The 26,063-nt window shown below is 45.7% G+C and overlaps 1 protein-coding gene across 2 annotated transcripts in view; it reads left to right on the forward strand.

Annotated features, from left to right (window-relative positions):
- Positions 1–449: 449 nt before the first annotated feature.
- LOC137884352 (sorbin and SH3 domain-containing protein 1) overlaps positions 450–26,063 on the forward strand; it is a 38,881-nt gene continuing 13,267 nt past the window's right edge. The window contains exons 1-15 of one of the 2 annotated variants that reach the window (XM_068726134.1): positions 450–527; positions 9,438–9,507; positions 10,695–10,781; positions 11,155–11,271; positions 12,022–12,128; positions 12,245–12,374; positions 13,068–13,210; positions 13,518–13,578; positions 13,730–13,804; positions 15,502–15,537; positions 15,675–15,777; positions 16,922–17,036; positions 18,955–19,038; positions 23,070–23,119; positions 25,096–25,274. In XM_068726134.1, the coding sequence (XP_068582235.1) occupies positions 10,748–10,781; positions 11,155–11,271; positions 12,022–12,128; positions 12,245–12,374; positions 13,068–13,210; positions 13,518–13,578; positions 13,730–13,804; positions 15,502–15,537; positions 15,675–15,777; positions 16,922–17,036; positions 18,955–19,038; positions 23,070–23,119; positions 25,096–25,274 (1,234 nt within the window). In that variant the 5' untranslated portion in view covers positions 450–527; positions 9,438–9,507; positions 10,695–10,747. Of the gene's footprint in view, positions 528–5,746; positions 6,624–9,437; positions 9,508–10,694; positions 10,782–11,154; positions 11,272–12,021; positions 12,129–12,244; positions 12,375–13,067; positions 13,211–13,517; positions 13,579–13,729; positions 13,805–15,501; positions 15,538–15,674; positions 15,778–16,921; positions 17,037–18,954; positions 19,039–23,069; positions 23,120–25,095; positions 25,275–26,063 lie in introns of those variants that run through there. The other variant, XM_068726140.1, reaches the window with a different exon arrangement.

Here is a 26,063-nt window from a genome sequence, read left to right on the forward strand (position 1 = left end):
GCATTTTGCAGCTATTTTTTTCCCAGGGGTTGATGGCGAGTATATTATATTATATACTATATTGGACTCATATCTATCAAGTGGTCTGAAACAGGACTCCTAATGAATGCATATAAGTATCCCGTGTCCTGGAGGGCTAACGGTAACTATTTGCTAATGCTAACATGGTAGCCCTGAACTTGTTAGTTAATAAGGAAATAACAGGTGTTGTTCAACTGCCTCCAAGTGGCCAAAAAATAAATATCATAATAGGTAAGTTCTTTAAATCAAAACATTTCAATGTATCTGCTACCGCAACATTTATTTCGTTTTCGTAATGCAGCAACTGAGTCCGGGCCTTTATTGTGAAGAGCCGGCGGCCCGGCCCCGGTGCCAGGTGGTGGTGTGGTGCGGTCCAGTTGACGCAGCTGAGGCCGGTGAGGGTGACGCGCTGACAGGACGCTGGTGGAGAGCAGCCGTCGGCGCACAGAGCTCAGTGGAGTGTGTCTGCAGCAGCGAGCTTAACGCTGGATAACCATCACACAGAGGTAAGCGTGTTCCTGCTCCATCACTGCTGCATGCGGCTCTATTAATGGTGTCTGGAGATGTATCGTTATTATTCCATGCCTACCTTCTTTTTCTTTTCTTTTCTTTTTTTTATTACATTGGCACCATAACAGCTGACTTTGTGTTATTATTATCGCATGATGCAAAACTAGCGCCACTTAATGCATTTGTTATTCATCGCTTATTGACTAAGTGCGAATTCAGCGGACTTAATCAAACGTAAGTGCTTTTTTTAAGAGTAAGTCCATTTTGATTTCGCGTCTGAGCAGAGAGCCTCTGGCTTTGGGACAGTTACTGCAGTACTCAGGCTGATCCATACGGTGCAACCCGCCATGGGGGCCGCACTCTGAAGCTAAATGCCCGGGAGAAGAGCCAAATTATCAAGCCTGGGAATTAAACGCCCCCTGACTTTTATACTTTGCAGAAAACTGCCCGGTATAAACATTTTTTTTTGAAAAAGGATAATTAACCATCCCTGGTGTGGTTGTTTCTTTAAATTGTCTTATTAGCGGCTTGTCCCAGTGAGTCATAGGGACCCTACTACTCCACAATAAGGCTGTGACATCAGGACCATTAATGGAATGCATATTATGCGGCATGAAGGTGTGAGGAAAAGTTGATCCAGTAGCATTTCACTATCATTTCTAGCACAGTGTTGTCAGATTAGACCGCAGCCTTTTGTCATTTTTCATTGGAGGACTTTGAAGGTGGAAATGCCTTGAGGGATGGATCATCAGTGCTGCATACTGAAGTAGTGATAACACAGCTTGAAGTGTCATTTCAGAGGAATATTGTCGTCCTTCCAGTGTGTGATTCGAGCAGCTGTGTTGTGTAACTGGTATAGTAGTTTTAGAGCCAGTAGTCTCTGCAGGTATTGACACAGTGGACCTGTATGTTAAACGTCCTGCTCCTTTCTGACAAGCAGGTCCGCCTGAGGCCTCGTAATGAACTGCGTGTGACACGAACAACTGCCTCGCAGCACAAGTGTGGAGCTACATAGACACACGGACAATCACATATACTGACCCCTTTGTTGCAGCGTTACAAAGCACAGCCAGAATAGGCTTTTTGAAATAGGGATCAAGCAAACTCCGAAAAAAAATAGCTCAACACTTAAAAACACTAGCAATAAAAGCAGATGTATTTGTCTCGTTCGCCTGCGTTTTCATTCATTATTTCACTACACTGGTGATTTTCTTTTTTACTCCCAAGGGATCTGAGTAACAAGACGCTACACGAGCTTGATCAAATATTAACCCCGGCGCAAATAATTCATCAACTGCTTCGAGGACAGAGGCAAAGCAGTCACACTGAAAACTTTTTTCCCCGTGTTTTGCTGTATGTGGAATGGATACCTCACTCTCTGCTGCTTGTCTTATCGCAATGGACACATTTAACAGAGATAGTGTATCGAGACAGTGTTTGCTCAGAAAGAACAGGACCTCCATTAGCTACATGTTAGAGGACTTTGTGTATGTGTGCTCTAATCCGTTCTGTTAAACAATATTTTCAATCTCCCCTAAAGGCACCGCTTGTGTCCGCTCTGCTCCTGGATACCGCTGAGTGTTATTAACTCAGTGGTACGAAGCAGAGCCCTGGCTGGTGACATGTCGGCAGAGGAGTAGCAGATGTTTACACTGAGATGGTGATGGGTTAGCGTGTGTGTGTGTGTGTGTGTGTGTGTGTGTCATATGTTATAGTGGTTTAGCCGGGAGCTATTTGCAGCAACCCAAACCCTTATGACCCGTTGCAAGCATTGTGCATTTAAAGCAAGTCAAATATGAACTATGTGACGCAGCGCTTTTGGTTGAGATTGAAAGGGTTCAGCGTACGTATGTATCCAGTTTACAGATACACAATGTATCTTTTGCAGTAGTTTTCAAAGAGGGTTATTGCTTTTTTTTTCCCAAGATGCAATAAATCAAGGTCAAAGTGTTACATCTCAGTCTTTTTGAGCCGGAACAAATGGAAGCGATAACCTGTTGAGCAAGCATGGGACCTGTTGATATGAACCCAGCACAGTTGTTAATATTTCATGAAGCTTGTTCAGAGTCAAGTTACTGCAGGTCCCCTAGATTTGAGAGGAGCAAACCCCCTCAGGGACATGAATCTCAAAACTGAATTTCAAAGATTTACCAGTCTGGCCTCCAGATCGCCCAGTCGGGCGCTGCGTAGGGAGTCTGACACCAACCATTAGAAAAGATGAGCAGTAAAATGAGTTTATTCAAGTTAAACCAACACACGTGTCATAGGAGTTTGACACATATGAGGAAGACATTGTCTTTTGTAGCGAAGGCCCATGTGTTCACAATGAGAGTAAACCTGACAAAACGGGACAATAGCGGACCTGATTGAATGATATTCTTCTCTTTGTCGAGGTATAATCTTAAAATCATCTTTCTTTATCAGACTTCATTCATGAAGATGCATATCAGCGTGACGTGGACCAGAACCTTTGTTGTGACAGTGTTTGTAGAAAAACAGCCTCGTCTTCACTGTGAAAACGGATTGCTTTGAACACCGGGTTTCTGTTTTCACTCTTCCTTGATGTTACAACAGGTTGCTTAGCAACCCTCCCCCCTCCCCGCAATCGTCTGGCTTCTCCATCTGCTGCCATTGGCTGAAGTGGATGGTGAAGTGAAGTGTTATGCTTTGGTTTTCCAAGGTTCGTGGCACAAAGGACCCCCGATCATGGACGCGTGTAAACAAGGCAGTGAAAAGACAATTTATGCTTCAGTGATGGATTTAAGCAGCACTCCTCTCACACACACACACACACACACACACACACACCCCTCCTCCCCCTGTGTTACATGTCAGCGACTGATGGGAAACAACAGTTGTTGGAATATATCTGAAAGAGAACCAGCATGTGTCCTCACTCATCATCACACCAACCAGACCGGAATGAAGAAGCGACAGTGACGCACGTTAGGTTGACAATTCACTCACCCGCAATGTATAACAAACAATAATGAAACTCTAATATCGGTGCCGCCGGCTGCTGTTGTTGATGATGGAGTGGCCTGCTGTGTGTGTGTGTGTGTGTGTGTGTGTGTGTGTGTGTGTGTGTGTGTGTGTGTGTGTGTGTGTGTGTGTGTGTGTGTGTCTGGGTGTGACGGGTCGAGTCAGACCGGGCCGGCGTTCCTCAAATAGTCGGATGATGATGGTGGGGGGGGGACCCGCTGGGGTCCTGGCGCTCGCCCCTTTCACACGAGGATACCTTCGTGGCACTTAAAATTGCTGGATTATCACATCGCTGTTTATATTCACGTTCAGCCGCCATATCCTATGACTCAATTATCAAGTGGTTGCTGTCACATAAGGCGCTCGGAGAGCTATATTTAGGGGTCAAAGCATCCAGCGGAGACGAGGCAACGCTCTCTGCACTCTCTCTCTCAGACAATGATTTGAATTGTCATCGCGGCTCACCTAATGTGTGCGGTGCGCCCCGTTAACCAAGCCAGGAGGAATCCGCTGGACGCAGCTGAGCTTGTTACCTCAATGCACGAACATCAAAGGAGCATCACGGGTTGTCTCGTATTCATATTCCCAAATTTAAATGGCAGTAACTTATTGTTGTGGATTTCCTTCCGATTATGTCGCTAACTGCATCAGTTAATGACTGTCTCCTTATTTGCTCATGAGACGTTCTTATTTTGAATGTTTCACTTTTCCGCAGGGCTGCTTGAATATTCGGTTGGATGTTTATCCTGTGATCCAGGCTCTCTCCCTCTTGGAGTGCAGCCTGGAGGCCTCGCCGTGAAGATGTATCACCCTGGGTAAACTGTCAGCTCGCTGACATTCTTGTATCACCGGCTCTAAAAGCCTAGCAGGCGCGTTATAAGCGGGACCGGCCCAGGACCCTCACGCGTGCTGGCCAAGTGTTCCCTGTCCCAGGGGGGGGGGGGGGGGATCTGGACACGGTCACGTCCGCTACCCGTCAGGGGCGTCTCGTGGACACGCTGGCAGGCGCCGAGGGACACATCTTTCACTGGCAGGTGGGATGGGTGTTTTTTCTCAGCCTCAGATAAAGGACAGTTTATTCCGAAAAGGTCACAAACATGACGGTGGTGCCATTAGATCAATACAAACTCGTCAAGTCTGTGATATTTCATTAGGTGAGGTTCAAATAATTAAGTCGTGGAGGCGGTGTTCATATAGACTCAGCGTAAGCTCCCTCCATTATCAACATGAATGCGCAATCCTGCCTCGAGGCCCATAATGACTCGCGGTGTTTAAGTTACATACATTTCCTTTTATGTTGCAGTTGTTTGAAACGGACTTCAAATAGCTCGGTGGAGGAATGTGTAGAATCCCAGGCCGCCGTCCCGCGTGGAAGCTGTTTATGGAAGGGAGTTGGAAGGGTGGGGGGGGGGTTCTTCTCAATTAGGGGGATAAGCTGCTGCTCTGGAGCGGTCCTTTCGAGCCATGTTTGGAGCTGTCTGCTGGGATCCACGCACAGCGCTGGATAGCTTCGCTCCTCTCTGCCATTTGTTGACAAAGCAGAAGTCAACCGGCGTTACGTAAGGCCCCCCCCCCCCCTCTGTCCGTCCATAGTACAGCTGAGCGTGTGGTGAGAGCTCTTTTGTGTCAGCAGAGCTCACTTTTAAGGCGGCCTCTGACTGCGACACAGAGACCCCCTGTGTGAAACCCTCCATAGCTCAACTTGGTACCAGCCCACCTTTGTTTGGGTTTCACAGGGGGGGGGGGGCTGATTCAGATATAGTGATTGTTGCTGCTCTGGTCCACTGGACATTGAACTCATGAAGCAATCCTGGGGGAAAAGATCAATAACAAAAAACTATATATACTGTATCCACTAGGGTCAGATAAATGAGTTGGATACCATCCAGTTTGTGTTTCCCAGATCTAGTAAGATGGAAGTTTCTCTCTGATCACAGCCACATAACAGCATCCATTTGATCTTATTTATTCATTTATAAAGAGTTTAACGTTGTTTCTTGCAATTTTATTTCTGAAAATGAAGTGATCCCTTCATGTCCCACTACAATCCAGAAGGTGAGGTCAGTCACACGGCTTTAGAGAAAAATGATGAATAGTGAAATAAATTGGAATGAAAATGGATGCATCATATTAAGGTCCAAATATCATCTTTGTTATAAAAACATTGGTATCAGCCTTCAAAATAACATATATGTTAGTGCTGAAATAATAATAAAAATCCAGAAATGTACTTATTCTCTTTCTTTCCAGTAGTTGGATGAGAAAACAAACTGATAGCTCTCTAATGACTCAATATGAACCAGCAGACAGTTTGCTTAGCTTAGCATAAACTGTATCCGTCTCACGTTTTAAAATATGCCTACCAACACTTTTAAAGCCCGCTAGCTATCCCATTTTATCTAGTTTATTTAATTTGTGCACAAACACCAGGCTAGCTGTTTCCACCTGCTGCTAGTCTTCATGCTAAGCTAAGCTAATCGACGCCTGGCTCCAGCTCCATTCACAAGGTCTACTTTACCAAATGTTCAGTTTTTCTCACTTTTACCTCATTGTCTTTGGCTTGTTGTACACATTTTTTTTGAGTTTTTTGTCATTGATAGTAATAGATGATTAAAATAGTTATTAGTTTTGGACCTGATATAGTTCAAACTGTAGTATCCACAACCATGGTATCTTACAATTCAATGGTTAAATAAGCAGAATTTATTTTAAAGACTTATGGCTGTCTCATAGCTGTTATCACACATTAGCGTGCAGCCAGTAACCATGTTGAAGTATTATGACCTTATGGACGGTTGACTCCAGCGGACGTCTGTCTGTCTCTCATCTATTGGCCCCGCAGGAGCTTTTCCAGGGGGCGGGGGAGGATTTTATATGGTGGTCTGCACAGTTGTTGAGTGGGTGCCACATTCCCAGGTGGCATGTGGTGACAGGTCCATCTGGGCACGCCTGTTGTCAAAAACAAACGGACCCCCTACATAGCGAGGGTCAAGGTCAAAGCCGGGACCGTCCCGCCCAGACGAGACCCTCAAAGCTGAGCCAGACGCCCCAGGAGGCTTCAGAGGGACCTGGTGTACGCGGACTAAGGACTCGCCGTGCCCACTGAGGAGGTAATGTGCTGGGATGATCGGAGTCTTTTGAGAGTTGCTTGTTTTGGAATGGCATTTCAGTTACACACTGAGCATCCAGTTGGAGAGAGTTATGTATCTGTGTGTGTGTGTGTGTGTGTGTGTGTGTGTGTGTGTGTGTGTGTGTGTGTGTGTGTGTGACTGTCATATAGTGGAGCTGAGAGCTTGCGGCTGTTTTTACGTTCTTCCTCATTTTGAAGGAAACGGGCAACATCTCGTTTGATTCTCTGTCACTGCTGGTCTAATTTAACGACGTCAGACCAAACCCCGGTGGAGAATGTGAGCTCCAACCTCACAAAGTTCTTATCTGTCGAGCTCCTCGGTTTAACTGCTGAACTTTGAGCTCGCTTTAACATCCTCATCCTCTTGTTTGTGCCCTAGACATTCTCCAAACTGACCCCGTTTGCGAAGAAGAGACGTCTAAAAGCCTCCCAGATTAGAAGGAGTGACGCCGCATTGATGGTTCTTGTCTGAAAAAAGTCAACTCTCACCACCCTGTTTGTCTCCCAGTCACTGCCGGCCGTCCCAGAGCTCTTGCACTGGTCTCATCTTTTTCACTGGCTGGACGGACGGCGTTTTTGTTTTTTTCCCGGCTCTGCTCTGAGGCATCTCTTCCTAAAATGGCCGGGGGGGGGGGGGGGGGGGGGGGGGGGGTCTGTGCTCTCGTGTGTTTATACAGCCTGCCCAACGCTGCGAACTGTCATCGTCCTTATTATCTATCATATGTGAGAGGTTTGAACACTCCCACATCACTCTTTGTTCTGTGTACTCACCATCTTGGGGTTCGTCTGAGGACGCGACAGAAGCACCCCGCGTAAGCACTCCTCAAAAGAATGTCTGCTAATGGTTTCCGTTGCGATGCAGGGGGGGGGGGAGCGAGTTGATTTTATTAAAGAGAGAAGGGGAAATAAATACACAAGAGTTTCTCAGCTCAGCTCCAAGACTGGAAGAATTTTTAAAAGGTTTTCAGCTCCGTGTCCCCAGGGGACTCGTTTGATATCGCTCCCGTTTTCCCTCATCCATTTAGGCCTATTGGTGGAGGTTTCCAGCTGGAACACGAGTCTCCTGCCAGGTTGGCTTATTCACCACCATGTGTAAACACCGTGCACACTCAGTCCCACACTAACTCACAGCGGAACAAAGCAGAGATACGACGTTAAAAGCACCTCCGAATCGACATTGTAGAAGAAATTCTAAATGGATTTAGTAATTTACTGCTTTTTCCATCATTATCATCCAAAAAACAAAAACACAGTGAGTGCGCGCCTGTGTGTGTGTGTGTGTGTGTGTGTGTGTGTGTGTGTGTGTGTGTGTGTGTGTGTGTGTGTGTGTGTGTGTGTGTGTGTGTGCGCATGCATGCTTGAGTGACCGTTTGAGTGCCTTTGTGTGTGTGTTTGTGTCTTGACTCAATCAGCGTTTTAAATGGGGACGTCTCCCTAAATCAGTGGTGCTAGCGGCGCACAATAGGAGGCCCAGCGGAGCAGTGGGAAGTGTTTCACAGCCACTCTTCTGGTGGCCTTGGTGTTCCACTGATGCAGCTCAGATTAACATGTTTGTTATCTCTCACACCCTCCCTCCGCGTCCTTAAAGGGGAACGCCGACGCAAGTTTGAATTCATATCGTCGGTCCTAAAACGGGCCAAGTTTCCTCCCCAAACGAATCTGAAGGCATGCGAAGCGAGGCTGAGATGAAGCTGCACCGACAGCACTGTTATCGGCAGTTTATCTTTTCCCCTTAACTGAGATTGAACTGGTCCCCATTGAATTTAAATGGTTAAAATAGAATCATTATACATGGAAAATACCATTCCCTAACTCACTTCACATGTTGACATCATAGATTAGATTGTTTTGTGGCTTCATAAACACAGATATCACTGTTGAATAGCGCATGAGTAACCGTAAACATTGTTCTGCTGTTTGCTCTCTTTGCTGCAAATTTGAATATCAGTGAGTTGAGCTTTTATATTATAAGGGTTTGTTAATAAGAAACCATCATTCTATATGTTAGATCTTTCCATTTGTAACACCAGAGGTCATTGCTTTTAATGTTCTTAAAGCAGACGGTTTTATGAATGAGTCAGTGATTACTACTAAAGTATGAAGTCCTGTGTGTCACAGATTAGATGTAAACAGACGAGTGAAGGTTCACCGCCTTCCTGTCTGTTGTATCTCATGTCAGTGTGTAACCCAACCACAGTACTAACACAATTTCATTAGCTGTATACGGCCCCCAGTTACATCTACTGGTGGCAGTGACTCCACTATTTCTACAGTAGGAGCTTCAGACATGTGTAACGGCGCTCCAGTACTCACATCTTCCATAACACAATACACCAGATGCTCCTATTCTTAGATCTAGATCTATTTTAGGTCTCCTTTTTAACTTTTTTTTTTCTTGTGAATTTTTATTTTATTTTATTATTTCTTTTATTTTGAATGTTTTTCCTTTCTCTTTTTACTTTGCTTGTTGCTGATGCTGTTCCTCAAATTACAATCCTATATATTTGATATCCTCTGTCTTATATCTGTGAATGTACATTAATATAATTTTATAACTTTTCTCTATAAATGGAAATGAGCATTGACACATATATTATGTCTAAACAAAAAATAAAATATGCCGCATGTTGCAGCAGAAAGGCGCTGTCCTGGTCGTGTTCGCTGTACCGATTAGTCTCTTTATGAATATTCTCGAGCTGATGTTTAATGACTTATCACACTTATTTATGTGCACTTTTCTTCCCAGACATCACTTCCTGTGTTGAATATTTGCCTCCCTGTGTCTCTCCTCCAGGGCTCTCCACTAGGGGGCAGCGTGAGACCGAGCACAACTCCCAGTAAGTCGTCTCACCCTCGAAGTACCAGTGAGTCATCATGCTTTTGCTTTAGTGCTTGGATGGAGGACGTAGCTTTTGCTGAACATTGAGAGGGGGGGACGCATCTATGAAGTGGGGGACGCATCTATGAAGCGGGGGTCTAGGGGTCCTCCCCAAGGGACATGTTGAGCTTCAAACATTTAATTTCCTGCATTCTGGGGAGTTTTTTGCGCCAATTTATGGAGGAAATGTTTTGTGTCTTTTGTTTTGGGGAAGTAATCACTATAAATGTGCCTCTGACACCTTTTTACATCCATGATACATGAGTTTAATGAATTTAATTGAATTGCTTTACAAACCCTTTAAATGTGTTTCAGCAACATTTCTGCTCATGTTTAAAACTGCATATTCAAAGTATATCCTTCATATCTGTGTTCTCTGAGAAGTTGCATCATTTTGAGGAACAAGATACTTCTTTAATCTCGTAATATTAGGAGAATTAAGTTGTAATTTAATGATAATAAAGTCATAATATTAAAAAAAAAAAAAATCGACCTGCTCTTAAAGTCTGCTGTGCATTATCCTAGGTCATTGCCTGAGCTCAGCTGATTTTTGGTAGTATTCCCTTTAGATTGTCTGACAGACGCAGAACCACGTGTGGGATTCTCTAAATGAGATCAAGTTTAGCGAAGCGGCTGTATGCTGCTCTTCATCGGCGGTCGAAAACCAAAAACAAACAGAAAACACTTCTGATCAGGCATAAATCTCACCACTGTGTGACTCATCACCCACCCAAATGTGAACTTCAACACCTCCGCAAAAGTGCAGAGCGACACAGAGCTGCCGCTCTCGTAATATCGTAATATTTGCTTACAAATACTACTTAATTCTATCAATGTCAGATTAACATTTTCTTCTCACAGTGGCCCTAATACTGCAGCGTAGTTGACAGACTAGACTAGATCCTGTCGCTTATTTGAGGCTGGACTAGAGAAGCTTTTTCCATCAAAATGATTGCTAGAGACATATACACAAATATATTCAAATCATATACACAAGCACTTTAACTTAAAGCTTTTCATTGGTGCAGAGTGTGTCGACATCCTTCATTACTTCTATCTGTTTCTACACTTTGTCCTCTGAATCGGGTAGTTTTGCATTAGCTTTGTGATTAACTGTCATTAGACACACAGAACTGAAGTGTCCTCGTCTTTCTGTGTGTGTGTGTATTGGAGTCCCATCAGGTCCCCGAACGCTCTGCGCTGTCCGGATCACACCTCTGACAACCATGAAGGGCTCTCCTGACCTGATTCCCGCCGCAGGTGACGTATCCCTCCGCCTCAGCGATCTCTCAGTGCCTACCACTGTGGGACACCTCATACTCACAAAGTCTTTAAAGTCACTTTAACAACCTGTGTTGAGACGGCACGCGCTCCCGCTGCTCTACTTCCTGCTCTGGCGGTGCGATCGTGGCAATTAGCTTTTACGGGACAGTAGGATATTAATTTGACGGCCTGGTTTTGGTGTTGCAGTTCTATTTCGGTCATTTGGGGCACGAGGTAGCAATAACTCGGATTCCCAGCAGCCCTGAAGCGGGAGTGCACTCTTGACGGCACCGAATATAGGACCGTTGTGCCTTGAACGATGAGGAGCTGTGGAAGTTGATGCTCTTATTTTGAATGTTTTTTTTTTCAGATTTGGACCCCAGCAGAGTGTGCAAGGGGAAAGGAGTGGTGACCCTGAGGGCCACCCTCGTCCACATAGACGACGAGGGCCGCATCAGCACGGAGCCAAATGTCATCACAACGCCAAGTAAGTCAGAGCGAGCGCCACAGCTGCTTCATAACACCCTCTCTCTGCACGATGACGAAATATGTAGAGGCCAGTAATAGTCGCATGGCCTTGCGAAAACAGGACACGTCACTGTAAAATGTGGACAGACAATGTGAAGGTAATTAAAAGAAGCACTTCATCATGTTCTTTAGTGGGAGAAATCGACCGCGTGCCTTTCACAGTTCTGCTTTGATATCAGGGTTATATAACGTGTCGTGTTTTTGAAGCAAAGTCTCCGAGCTGCGATATAAAAGTTCCGATTGCTCATATTTTCATGTGAGCGTTCAAAGAGCTTTATTGTTGCGGCCTGCCCACTGCTCTTTGGAGCAGGCGCCTGCACTGTGGGCTTGTTTGTTGCGTAGAGCTCAGTGGAGCCGGACTGGAGGCTGGCCAAGGCTTTTGGGGGGAGATGCTTTAATTGTTGTAGAGCCTGAACATAAAGGCCACTGGAACAAACAGCCTTTGCAGCTCGATGAAAGGCCGCTTTGTTCTGATGACAAAGTTCAGAGATTGTGGGAGAATCTTTTTTTTTTTTTTTTTTTCCTGTCCTGGACATATTAACGCCCCTGAAAACCTCCAAGGAAAGCATTCACGCCCTGCGCAATGAAACGGACATTTATTTGTTATGGTTCAAGTTCACTGAAATACGGTACTTTTTAGTGTCATCCTCTGTGTTTTTGTCCTCGCTGCGCTGGCTGCCAAACTGAGAGAGCTCTGGACTCTTTTCAGGTGGCTGGACAAGCCAGATTAATGGAGACAGCTCCAAAGCGGGATTGGCCGAGGGAGGCAGCAACATCACAGCTGATTTACCTCCTGTAAACAACACGCAGTGCCAGGTACGTTTACCTCCTCTCCGTTTACCTCCTCCCCGTTTGTGGTGTCACAATTCTGAGATTTCAGTGGAATTCCCTGTTATATCTTTGTGTGAATTTTTATTTTCTGTTACTTTCAGGCCAATTCAGCAGAGAGCCTAAAAGAGAATCAGGCTCCATCCTCCACCGACATCACGTCAACCTCCAGCTCCGTTTACCCCTGCAGCAGCACAGTTAACCCCACCATCGTCCTGCTGCAACACAACAGAGGTGAGCCCACCAGTAGGAGAGTCGGAGACGACGGGGATCACGCAGAGTTTACGAAAGCTTTTTTAAGTTTGCCGCGAACATGCTTTCACATGTCTGTGCGGCATCTTTACATAAAGGCTGACCTCCATTGGCGCCGTCGTGCTCTGTGACACATGTAACCTGTGCTCTCTCACTTTTGCTTGGTTTGCTGAGTCACATGTCACTGTGCTGTCCTTGTCTGTCTTTCTCTCACAACAGAGCAGCAAAAGCATCTTTCTCATTTCCAAGGTACACACTGGGGTCTTGGTGATGTCGAGTGGATATTTGCGACGTATTTGTCATTTCTGAGACGGCAGCCGTCCCACATTTTTATTACAGAGCAATTTATTTATTTTTTCCCTCGACTGAAGCATCTGTCACCCTCCTGCTGCCTCGACACAGCCGGCCGAATGCGTTCGCCACAAGCCTTGTGAAGTTAATGAGTCATGTTTAATTCATCATTGAAAACATTGGAAATGTTTATTAGCTGAAGGAGAACGTGCCGGACCATAAAGAAACATCACAGCCATTCACTGTACATGATCACACACTATCTGTATATCTCATGTTATTCAATGCAATACTTACATTTATTGTTGTGCGTTTATAAATGTGAGTTTTGTCTGGCTTACAGTGTTTTCTATGTGTTTTCTTTTTTTCTTTTTTTTACAACAGACCCGACCCCAGAAAGGGACAAAGGCCCTGATCCTGGGAGGGACTCGGTCAGTCCGGTCCCTGATATGGACTTGAAGAGGCTGAGGCTGTCTCTACACTCCCCGGTCCTCGGTCCTCTCAACAAGCCCATTGTCCCCGTACGGGTGAGCAACTAAACCTCCTGTCAAATGAAGACAGATCTACTCCCTGCGGATGTGTAATGGGCCATTTGTTCAGATGATACACGGGTCTCTGATGCTACAGTACAATAGTTAGTATTTATAGAGAGCACGTCGCTATACTTTCTTGTAACATAGCATTCAGCGTAACTCATTATGCTGGAAAAACAGTAGAATTTACAATGAGGAAACTATTCAAATTTGAAACACTTGCTCCCGCTGGAAAATCACAATGTTGATATAGTTGTCATGTTCGCTTATTATTAATTAAATCTCCACATCCACGTTTCAGAACACTGAAAAGTCCAAAGACTGGTACAAGACAATGTTCAAACAGATACACAGAATACCAGGTAAGAGGAAAATGCACAATTCCTACATTTATTTGTCTGATTAGTTTCGCCCGTCGTGATCCTCTGTTGGTGGCCACGCCCTGTGTGTGTTTTTTATGTGTGTTTGTATGTCATGTCACGCTGTGCTCTGTCTCTCCATCGCTGTGCTCAGAGCCTATTGAGGAAAACCCTTACCGCCCCACCTACATTTTCCCCGACAACTATGACAGTCAGATGAAATCAAAAGGTATCCGATGGCAGTGACTCCGCTCTCGCTGGCTTTACTGATCTGCAGCCAAACCTATTCCCTTTCAAATACTTTGGCTGTGTTTCGCCCGTCCTACCGGCCCCTGTGGCTAGTACAACAAAGACGCCCAAAGTCTTTGACAGGCTTTTACCTAATATTTCCCGACGTCTGTTCTCATACCATAGAGCCGCTATCTCCATAAGTTTTAGATACACTGCAGGTTTCGTGCAGATTTCCTGATCGAACTCCATTTTCAAGATCAGCAGGCTTTTTAAACGGATTACGCCTTTTTATTTTTCACAGAAGATATTTTGACATGTCCCAGTAGGAAAAGCACAGGTGTACACAATGAAATAAAAGATGGCTTGATTCCATTTCCCTGCTTCAGGGTCCTGGTATTATGCATGCTGGCCCACTGTCACGCTGTCATGACTTCCTGGGATACTTGAATAGAACGCAGCCATCATGTTGATGTTATTGGTGACGTCTGTGCTTCTCCTACTATGACAAAAGTCAAAATGGCTGCTGTGAGAAAGGCCTATGGGCCGAGTGGTACACATACAGTTAAAGTAACTCTACATTTAAAAACTGGGGGCATGCCATTTCAAAAGAGTTGCATTAGAGGAAATAGTAGTAGCCAGTAGGGACAAATAGTCAGGATATTCATTTTGATAATTGTTTTTTAAAATCTGTCTTGCGAGTCCCCCAATTTTATGGAAGCGCAATTCTAAATTGCTGGAGTCCCCCTTTGATGTTCTGCTCGGCTGTTTTTTGCTAAAGTTTGTGAAATTGCTGTATCGTCTAATTAATGTTGGCCTTCAACATCGCACACGAGACATTGACATGTTGACAAGGATGATGCACGAAGCCTCGTAGTGCCGCTCTACTTTCTCTTAACGAGTTGTAACTATTACTCATGCCTTTCTCTTTTTGCTGTTAAACATCTAACATTCAAAGCTTCAAGCTGTTATATTTTTTTCAACAATGTCATGATTCCCAAACATCCTCCTCATGTAGTGTACTGGTTTTGCCGCTAGATGCCGCTGCAGTCCTGCACCGAGGCTGTGGGCTGTGCTGCCCTGTGTACAGTCCCTCAGGCAGTATAAAGGGTTCAGGATTCAGGTTCCATTCTCGCTCCTGGTTTTAGTTTTGGGTCGGTCTGCCAGAGTGAAGGAGACAAGATTTGTATGAGGAGAAAAGAGCCTGAATGCTTAGATTTCTTCTTCAGTTGCTCTCAGTCTCAGCTTGACCTGGATTTCCTCCTTTGGTGGTTGTGACTGATATGATTCTGCAAACGTTATCTTACACAAAATATATATACAGAGATAATTTGGATTGTGGCAGTCACGACTTTTTTTTTTTTTTTGCTTTACAATGCATTATTTATTCAGAGCCTCGAAGCTCATCGATGTCTGCATCCCCTTTTTAGCTCAGTAATGCTTCCTGTAAAGTGCTTTGATTTGACACTGTTTGATTGTGTTTGGTGAACCTGTAGTGCTCGGCCTAATGGAAGGTGTGAGGTGTGTGTGTGTGTGTGTGTGTGTGTGTGTGTGTGTGTGTGTGTGGGGGGGGGGGGGGGGGGGACAGGAAAAGAGTGTTTTTAATGCCTTATGAATAATTTAGTATTCCAGCACCAGAACATAGATGTATAAAAGTTGTAATAAATGACTTGTGGTTGTTGTCTGCGCCTCTTTCAGATGATTGTCCCACTCCCTTTGGTTATTTGGAAGATGGTGAGTTTGGGATTTGGGCTTTTTCATTGATGTACAACACCAATAAATAAGTATTTATGTCGAGCATGCGGCGCACATGATTTACACTTGATGCATTCATTCAGCCTCACGTCGACATTGTTGTGCCTGTTTTGCAGTGAGATCGGTCCCGCGCTCCAAAAGTGACGCCGAGGTGGATTCGAGAGGCCGCTCGATGCCGGTGCCAACGCGCTCCTCTTCCCTCAGACCCTCCGCCAAAAGGTCAGCGTCCTCCATCTGCTCCAAACCCTCCTCCGTATGGCGTTCGCTTTGATATGAAGTACAAAAGCACAGTGCTGCTGGTGTTTGTTAGCGAAGAAAGGAGCGGTTTACAACTCAGAATACAAAGTAGGAAAAGTGATACAACTCAACATAAGTGGAGGAATCCTATTTATGTCTGTGTCTTTAACAGGGAGTGTTCCTGTGATATAAAGGCATGGCTGTAGTGGTAGCTCATAATGGTAGCTCATGTGTTCTCACAGTGTCGTTGTATTGGTCTTTATTTACATACAGTGCTAGTAAGCGTGACTAAACATGGCACAGCAGAGCAATGTCTTCTTTCTCACTTTGCAAGTCTGATGTTATTTTGTCCCCAGTGGCTTCCACTACTGTGTTTCCCAGTTTGTATTGGAGGGGTGATTAGTCCCACCCCCTTCACACACACACACACACACACACACACACACACATGTCAGCAGTGACACAAAGACGACCTGCTTTCAGAGAAATGAGTGATAGAGTGCTGAAGGAGGACAGGTGATGGAGGATAAACTGTTGCCCACTAGAGCTGCAGATGACATGTCGAGGACTGACCTTCCTCTTTCCTTCGGGGCTTATATGTATGAAAGGGGGCAGTGCAAAACGTGTCTTTGTTAAAAAAAAAAAAAAAAAAAGCTGCTTGATGTTGTTGATGCTCAGAAAGAATTTCATTCAGAAAAACAGTTGAGAGAATAAGTGTAGGATTGGGTAATTCTCATTTAAGAGTGTTATTTTGGTCCTTTTGTGAGTAGTCATTTTGGTGTTGACTGTCTATTACAGTCAGAAATTCTCCCGGGAAATGCTGCGCTCTGTTTTGTCTCACTGGGTCCAATCTTGTTTGCCTTATCGAGTTACTGATTTGGCTGAACCGTGAATTAGATTTTCTGCCATATCATCATTAGAGGAAGAGAGAGAGAGAGAGAGAGAGAGAGAGAGAGAGAGAGAGAGAGAGAGGTAATGATGGCAGACGTCATGTTCGGAAAAAAAAAACACAACAAAAAAAAAAACATCTTAGCCTCTGCTGGTTGCCATGGAGACTACTTGATAAGGATTGGCTCTCTTCCATCCCCGCACCCCACCCCCTCCCTGACACCCGCCCTCTCCACAGGAACGAGTGGGAGCCCCCGGATAAAAAGGTAGACACCAGGAAGTACCGCGCCGAGCCCAAGAGCATCTTCGAGTACGAGCCGGGAAAATCGTCGGTGCTGAAGCTGGAGAGAACGGTATGCTAGCCGCCTGCCTGTCTGCCCCTGTCTCTCTCTCTCTCTCTCTCTCTCTCTCTCTCTCTCTCTCTCTCTCTCTCTCTCTCTCTCTCTCCTTCTTTCTGTGTGCATGTCTGCGTAAGCTGTCCCCCACTCTCCACCCAACCACACACACCCTCACCCACCACCTCCGTATCTAAGCTCCCCGGGTGGCAGCCTCACTAACAGCTCGGACGGCGACCTATGTGTAGCCTGAATCGCCATGTGCGCCACATTCCTAAAGGGTGTCCTGTTGCGGTGACAGATGATCCTGCCGGGCAGCGGGGGAGTATCGCTTTCAAGGAGAGCCATTGTCTCCCCGTCTTCAACTTAAGGTTATTGGGTCGAATCGGCTCGGCGTGAGAGGATGCCAGCACAGACACTAAACATGGATCCTGCGTGTGTAATGCCCTCTACCTCGCTTCCGTCTCCAGCCTTAGCAGTTTGTGCTCAATCAAACGGAGCGGCATCATTCAGTGTCCTTGAGCGCTGTCTGTTGATGATGAGCTTTGTGCCATATGATAGATAATTGGCAGCTGCTCCCTAGATCTACGATGTAATATTTACCAAAGGAGAACGCATACATATTGCATTTCCTTTTATAATAGAGGACATGGAGGCGATCAGTGTTGTGATGAAGTAGATTTATGTAATGATGTAATTACTGTTTGTCTGATGCCTTCGGTTACATCAAGCTAGTAGATGTCGTTAGCCAAGATCCCAGTGGCAACAAACCCACTCATTAGAGGGAGTTCGCCCCAGTTCATCCTGGGAACTCTGTGAAATAACGGACTTCAATCACAAGCTCAGTTATTACGGGTCAGTGTTCCTGTTACCGTAGCGGGTCACTTTCTACCTCAGTTTTACTCTCTGGTGCTGCAAGATGCGTTACTTTAGCCCTCATATAAAGCTAATATTTTAAAGATTGTTACGTTACTTCTCCAAAAAGAATGCATGTTTTGTTAGTCGTCATCGGTATGTGTCGTCTGATTCAATAGAATAAAATAAAAACGACGAATAGTCTACTTTGAATAACAGCACTTTTTGGGTAGAAGACTTGGTTCATGTTTTTTCAAGTCTTTTTTTAATACAGTACCTATATGCCCATATGTACATACTTTAGTTGCTGAAATCAAACCTCCTGTCCAAACTGCCAGAGCCAAAAGCAATGGAAGGGATGCCACATGGCATTCAAAAGTTCAACTGAGGCTTCAGCCGTCAAATCAAATGACTATCTAACAAAAGTTAAAGCCTTTTTTGTACTAAATTCCCTCTTTGTCTGTAACTGGACAGTGTTTCTTTGCTGAGCTGCGGTGGCATAGTAACAGTATGTATAGGAGGAACAAGTACAGCGATCCGTAGCTTCCTTAATGTGTGTATGAGTATTGTGTTAAAGGAAACATTTGATATTGAGGGTAATATATGCTCATTGGCTTTCTTGTGAAGAGTTAGATGAGTAGATTGATACCGCGCTCATATTTGTCCAGTAAATATATAGCTAGAGCCAGCAGCTACTTAGCTTAGCTTAGTTTAGCATAAAGACTTCAAACTAGCTAGCCTGGTATCAGCACCTCTTAAGCTCAATCATGGTGTTACTGTGGGAGCCGCAGACGGTTTCCAGTCTTCATGCTAAGCTAAGCTAATTTGCTGCTGGCTGTAGCTTCATATTTATCGCACAGACTTAACAGTGGTGTCAATCTTCTCGAGTAAAGTATCAAAGTATCAGACTTTTCCTTTAAGATAGACTTGAATAAGTGTGAACCGATCCTTCAATGAGAACAGCTACAGTGCTGCTGATAATTGATGGTGTTGGGCTCATTACCGTGGTGTGTGTATTCTGTGCTGTCTGAACTGTCTTCTCTTTGTCTTTCTCCTCCTCCTCTTGTTGCCATGCCCCTAGACTCAGGATGTAAACCCAGAAGATGTAGATTTAGAGAATGAGCCTTGGTATAAATTCTTTTCAGAGATGGAGTTTGACAAAGCGGTAAGTGGTCGCTGTCTTTAAAGTGACAGTATTTCATTGCATGTGATAACATCCATGTTCAAATAATGCCTAAACAAGCTGTGTCTATATGTCTATGAAGACTACTCCAGTTTCTGCTTCCACTTTGGATATTCTACTGAATAATGGATTTATTGATCGGGCACATAAAAGGTTATGTGACAGCATGTGTAAGGGATAACCGTGTTTCCTCTTCACCTAAATTTACTACCACGTGTCCCATCAACCAACGTTTATACAACCCTGTTTTTAATCATAAACTCTTTGTTAACTTGAACTGTTTTTGGATGTATACCAGCAATCCCATCTGCAGCTGAACTTTTTTCAAAGCATTTGTCATCCCTCGTCATCGCCTCATACAAAAGGATTTTGTCCCTCTTAGTGTCTAAAATAGTCAACTGAGATCTATTTTTGCCCTCTTCAAACGTGTCTCTCAGCTATTTGTTTGCATCTGTGATGCTGAGTGAGCACAATCAGAAAACCACTGTGGCCTTTACCCTGTGCAGTTTAGATAGTTCATATTTAATATTGTTTAGGGTTTGTTATACTCCAGTAGTTGATAAAGTATCAAGTAAATCATCACAGAGTAGTTTTGAGTTATCACCATCCTTTCTTGTGATCTCTTGCCAACCCTGACAGTACCCCTGTTCTTCCATGTTGTTAACTCAACGCCCGTCGTTTGGTTCATTTTTGATGTCCACCTTGCCGACTGGCTGAGGCCTGGCCTGGATGATTCATCCAGAAGTCACTCTTCACGTGGAGAGTCTGCGGTCCTCTCGAGCATTAGGCTCCAGGATAATAACAATTGCCGCCCGTCTGCTGTCTGGTGTATTTACCAAAATACCCAAACGGACTCAGGCGTGTTGAAGCAGCATACGGTGCCGCGACAAAGTCCATGCCTCGGGCCTCAGCTGGCACCAGACAAGCGTGGCACCGTCCGCCTACAAACAGATGTTGGTTCCCCTCGCTCCCTGTCAGTCAGAGCCACACTGCCACACCCTGGATCATACGAGGTGGCACCGCTAGCTCCCACATGAGGTCATGTCCTAGCATCGGGCCAGACGCAGGGTCTCCAGCTCCAGGTTAGTGTATATGTGGAGGAGGTTTAGCGGTGGAGGTCTCATGGCAGCCTGGATGTTTGCCAGATGATCTGGGCTTGATGACTGGCTCCTGTTTAATGTCAAAGTCACTTCTAAAGCTGCTCCTGGTATGCGTAGCATTTGACCTTAAGGCCCAGCCAGACACTCTGGCTCATTGGAGTTTGATTGACATATCAGCACTCGCTCGGTTTTACCGGGGGGGAGAGATATGGGTGGAAGTGTGCAAAAACCACAGTGCTCCGGGGTTAAATGAAGAGCTCTGGTCCAGTTTGGTCTTATTGATGACCTTCAAAGTGCTGTGGTGAACCATTTCTACTAATTAAGTGGTATTACTCGACAGCATTAAAAGTTCCTCTGATCAACATCTTTATAACAGTCTTCTTATGGTTTCACACCGCTAATTAGCCCGTTGTCAGCTAAATACCTCTAAAGAGCAGGCTTAGTGTAAGTAACACATTAGATAATCCGAGCAGACTGCACTATTTCCTCCTCCTCTTTATCCCGTCCTGTCCAATCATCACTCCGCGTCACTTAATAGCCACTGGGTAAGAGTGACGCCTGTGTATCATCACAGTAATGGTCCTCTTGATTAACATGACGAAGAAAACAGTCACAGTTACGGTCAAACAGAGGCTCCTCGATGCACGTGGTCCACACTTAGCTCCGGTCAGGAAAGAGCCTTCTGGCCGCCTACGACCGACACAGTGACTCCATCTGTGGAGCATGTGCTGACGAGAGGGCTGCTGCCACACTGTCTCAGCGCTGAGTTACATAGCCCCCCCACCCCCCCACCCACCCCCTACACCGCCACCTGACATATTCTAAAGGAGGCGACTCTGTAAGCCCGCCAGCTCATTGTGCTTTTATATTTAACCTCTGTTACACACTTGGCCTTTTACCTTTAAGCGTTTAGCGGAGATGAGACGAGGGGCGCTCGCGGCTATAACAGGCCCTTCACACTGGGGGAGCTGTTTGTTTTCATGAGTACACATCAACACAAATAAGGTGCTGGAAAGAATGAGATTCATGTTACCATGACCTACTCATGATCGCTATTTTGAATATGAAAGTGGCTCCGAGTGGCACCTGTTAGGAAACATGCACCAAGGAATTCTGCAGAAACGTAGTCATCGGTGCTCCACTGACTCACGAGGCTTTCACTCACGTCCATGTCACGCTCTCGCTGCTTTCATCCTCTGTGTGCGTCTCCATCTGATAAGTCGGGCCAGTTTTAGCATCTCGTTTATATACGCTCTCTTCCTCTACCTTCTATTTGCCCCTTGTATTTCATTAGCTGGATGAAAAATGTCTCTTCCTCGTAATATGTTAAGTGATGTCAGAGTAGGATTAGTTTCAAGCGGAACAGTTTTACCTTTTAATATAAAGAAAGGTTCGCATAAAGTGACACTAATCAGGCATCTTGTAAATAACCAGATTAAGATGCCATTCCTTTACTCCAGATAAGCTTTCCATGCTTGTTTCCTGTTTACTTTCCACTGATGCCGTGTGTGTGTGTGTGTGTGTGTGTGTGTGTGTGTGTGTGTGTGTATTAGCCCAACTACCCAGGGGTGCAAGAGGACACTATCTTCTCCCCCTGATATCAGTTTTGAGGGAGGGGGTGTACAAGGTGTGGCGGAGCGAGGAAGAGCTGCAGATTATTCAATGACACTGCCGTGTTCCCCCGAGTCGACATGGAACATTTGGCTTTATAAATAGACCAGACTACAGACCTGCCAGCCTGATGTTCTGTTCTTACAAAGATTCATTCTGAAAGGTTATAAATGATCATCCTGCCCTGGCAACTAAGTGGAAAGGCATGTTGTGGCAAATGTCGCCGCGGAGAATGCTCCTTGTCTGGTCATCGGCGCGCGTGGAAGCGGACACTTGGCCGTGCGGTGGGGAAGTGGACGTGGTATTAGCGGCAGGGCCAGGCTGGCTGGGATGGGGATTGTGCAATCGTATTTGCAAACAACACTTGCGCTCTTATTCATAGTGCCCCGTGTCACATCCGTTATTTTTACCTGCTGTGACGTCTGAAAAGAAGGGAGCAACAGAAACAGTGGGCTAAAATTAGTTGGCTCTAAACCATTCAAAATGCTAGTGGGTGCCACCACACGGAATGACCACCCCTGTGTTTTGGAGATAATATCTGCTTCTAAATACTCTACTTTTACTCTTGTAGTCCTTTAAACAGTATTCACTCACTGTTTCCTCTCAGTTTATTTATTTCTGCCTTCATGTTTGTGCTCTTTGTCTTTATAACTGTGTTATAATGATCTGTTCCTACAATGAATATGTTTGACTGTATTCTTTACTTTGTCAGTAAGCATTTGTTTCTCTTTTTTGGCTCTTTAAGTGTGTGAGAGAGAGTGTCGAGTGTGTGTGTGTGTGTGTGTGTGTGTGTGTGTGTGTGTGTGTGTGTGTGTGTGTGTGTGTGTGTGTGTATGTGTAATCCGGCCTGCTTCCACCACCAGCTGGTTAATTGTCCCCCGGTCTGGTCCAGTGGTAATGAGAGTGACTCAATACCAGACAAAAGAAACGGCTTCGCTGGGAGACAGCAGCCCATTGGCTGAGCCCATGACAGCCCCCTCCCCGCATGGGTGCCCCCCTGACCGATGCACGCCCACCCGCCCATTTCCCCCCTCCCCTCCCCATCCCCTCTTCTCACTGCCGCTTGTTTTCTCCAACTTGCATGCAGGCCAAAACACACGCTTACTCCTCCATGCCGAGCCCAGTCCGGAGAAGCTAAGAACCCCGGCTGCTCGAGACAAAAAAAACCCAGAGCAGCAGAGTGAACGCCAGCGAGGAGAAGAAGAGAGAATCTGACCATAGCTAATGCCCCTGCCTCTGTTCTAGCTGGAGGAGAACCTTCCTGTGGATCTATCAATGACTTCTTTGTTTGGTTTGTTGCAGAGTGCCCCCTCTTTCAGCCCCCTGGAAACAGCCTCCGACCTGCAGCAGTAGTAAGTCCATGCCTCCTTCCCATTCCAATACTTGAGCTTTCAAACTTGCTTTCCTCCCTTCAAGCGTGCCGATGATTATTTAAGGCACGTTATGGGGATAAATGTCAGTGAGAGATTTTCTCCAACCCTGTAGAGCTGGCCCAGCCTCAGCAGGGGGAACTCCTGCTTCCTGAGGAGATCCTGTTAATGAGGCAAAAAGCTCCCAGAACAGTGTGTCCTCTGTCTGTATTTCACGGTGTTTGTTGGGAGGGTGGGAGTCATGGCTGCTATGTGGGGGATTTATTTAAAGACAGCAACCTGGATGTCACTGGGAGAGAGGGAACTCACCCAGCTGCTGCATAACTTAAAAACCGTTATCTTCTTCTGAATGGGCGTGTGCACAGAACTAAGAGCGGCAACTGCGTTGTGAAAGAGGATGCTGGCGGTTACTAAAACAAAGCCCTCCGAGCCCTTGATCTTTTTTGTTTTTGTCCGATGAGATTGACATATTCTATTTTCGTTTGCGTAATAAAATGTAAGGAATTCGGGACTGAGCCACGGTGACTGTCTCGCGCTACAGTCCGGGGGGAAAATAAACTTCCTCCCTCCGTTTCTGCTGAGAGCTTTCCATCTGCTACAATCATTATGTCACCGTGGCCAAGTACTTGAAGACAGATTCCCAATCCAACTTTTTAATCCAGCGTTTTGTTGTTAGTATCGAAAGGAAGAGGCTCCTGGTGAAGGGGAGGTGGAAGTTCACTCACGCAAACTTTTCAAAGGAAACCTCAGGTCATAAAGTGGCTTCCTTCAGAGGCACACATGTTTAGGGCAGGATGTTGTTTTTATTTCTCTGGGGTCTGTTTGAAATCAGAGACATTCTTGTAAATATATCATTTGATTGTAAAAATGCAAAACCATATAAATGAATGAATCTCTTAGTAAATGTGTGTGTTTTCAGGACTCGGTTAGACACACACACACACACACACACACACACACTGTGTTTGCATGCATGATAGCTGTTAACAGTTAAAGTATTTGGAAGATTGATTTAAATAGTCCCAAATTGTTTGAATGGCCTCACCACAAGAGCTGCCACGGCGATGCAGTGGTACAGACTCAGAAATTGGCATTTCAATGAGCTCCTCGTCGTTCCAGGGAAACAGATGAACATTACAGTAACCTGCAGTAGGTTCAGTCAGCGGTTCTCTCACAGGCTGATTGCTGACTGTTGACTTAACCAGAACCATAACAGGAGATGGACTTAAATCTCACACGGCTCCTGTCCTGCAGACTTCCTGTACAGCATTTATGTGAATTCTTGTAAGTAACCCAGAACCAACCTGATTTTTAATGGCCCTCTGCAGTCAGCAGTGCACACAGCTATGAAAGAGCTTTTTGTGTTGAGGTTAGGGAACAAGGAGCGCAATGTAGCCTTACGTTGGTGTAGGCTTGTAAATCTCTGACTTGGCAACACCGCAGATGTAAAACACATTTTGGAAAATAGTAATTCCTCTTTTTCCTAAAGGGTTTGTACGGGTTTTCATGTCGTGACACTGGAGTCTCTTCTCAGCTTCATCAACATGTTTGTCCGCACAGATAGACCCGCGGCGTGAGTAACACGTGAGCGCCATGTGAAGCGGAGTCAACCTGACAGCGGTACAGGTGCGCGGCAGCGGCTGATGCACCATGTGGGAATGTTCAGAGAATATTTATAGAAATGTGTCCCGTCGGCCTCTCTGGAATGCCAAGATATGTGCGGTAGCAGAATTCCTCCAACTCCAACTCAACGTCGCCCTCCAAATTTCTTCACTTTCTTTGTTTTTTTTTCTCTGTCTCTGATTATTTTTTTGTCTCCCACCAGCCTGTGAAAGACAGGAATTACCTCAAGACGCACTAAATGTGAACCATATGACAGCTCATTACCCAATTGGCGCCCCTCTGGTTATCATGAATCGGGCTGTGTTTGATTAGCCGTCTGCGTTCCTCTTGTCTAGCTCCTCGAGCAAGTCTGGACACAGCGAGGTGGAGAAGGACGGAGGATCATCCACGGGTGAGCCCGGGGCTCCAGAATGCGACCGCCATGTTTACAAGAGCGTCCTGGAGGGCGGCGACATTCCCTTACAAGGTCTGCGGGCCCTAAACAAGCGGCAAGCCAGCTCCTCCTCATCTAAAGGTAGGATAGCAGCCGCGTTATGTATGCCGCCAGTAAAAATGGCAGGTGTGTGTGTGTGTATGTGTGTGTGTGTGTGGATGTGGATGTTTATGGGTGCGGATGTGGGGCTAGACAGCACAGCGGGCCATTTAAGGCCTTTCCTGCTGGGTCAGAACCAATGAGTTACAGACTTAATGTTAGACCACTCAGTGTCAGACGGGGATACATGTGTTCCCAGTTACCTTTGTGTTGGAATCCAAACCGTTTGCTTTCGCCCAGACCTCACAGCATCGGCCAATCACCTCGCAGCTTTTCATTCCCCCCGCCAACTTTTGATTTATTATTGATGCCATGGATGTTTTCATCAAACGTGTACCGGCCATCTGCTTTGGAAAACTCATGGAGGGAGTGAGGTTGTCTCGCTAAGTCGATGGAAGCTAACCTTGGAGAGTTTAACACCACCCCCCACCCCCACCCACACCCCCATCTCTTGCTCCAGTTGTGGGCCGCCAGTCGCTAGGCAGGCTTAGGGCAAGACTCCAGAGCGTTTCAGCGCCAGAGAGCGGATGGATGAGGAGCGGAGATAAACAGACAGGGGTGAGATCAACAGGAGGGACACAGAGGGTGGGTAGGCATGAGGAAGTCAGCTGTCAGTGTGAGGTCCGGGGGGCTGGAATGCATGCGCACATGGCCGGGGGGGGGGGGGGACGCTGGGGGAGGAGAGGTGAGGAGATGTAAGGAGGAGAAAGGGCAGAACAGTGTGACCCAATACTGTACATTACATCTGGAAAGACACTCCATAGATAGACA

The sequence above is a fragment of the Cebidichthys violaceus genome, unplaced genomic scaffold, assembly GCF_023349555.1.
Source record: "Cebidichthys violaceus isolate CVI_PGR_0920_01 unplaced genomic scaffold, fCebVio1.0.p SCAF_10, whole genome shotgun sequence".
In the NCBI taxonomy this organism is placed as follows: Eukaryota; Metazoa; Chordata; class Actinopteri; order Perciformes; family Stichaeidae; genus Cebidichthys; species Cebidichthys violaceus.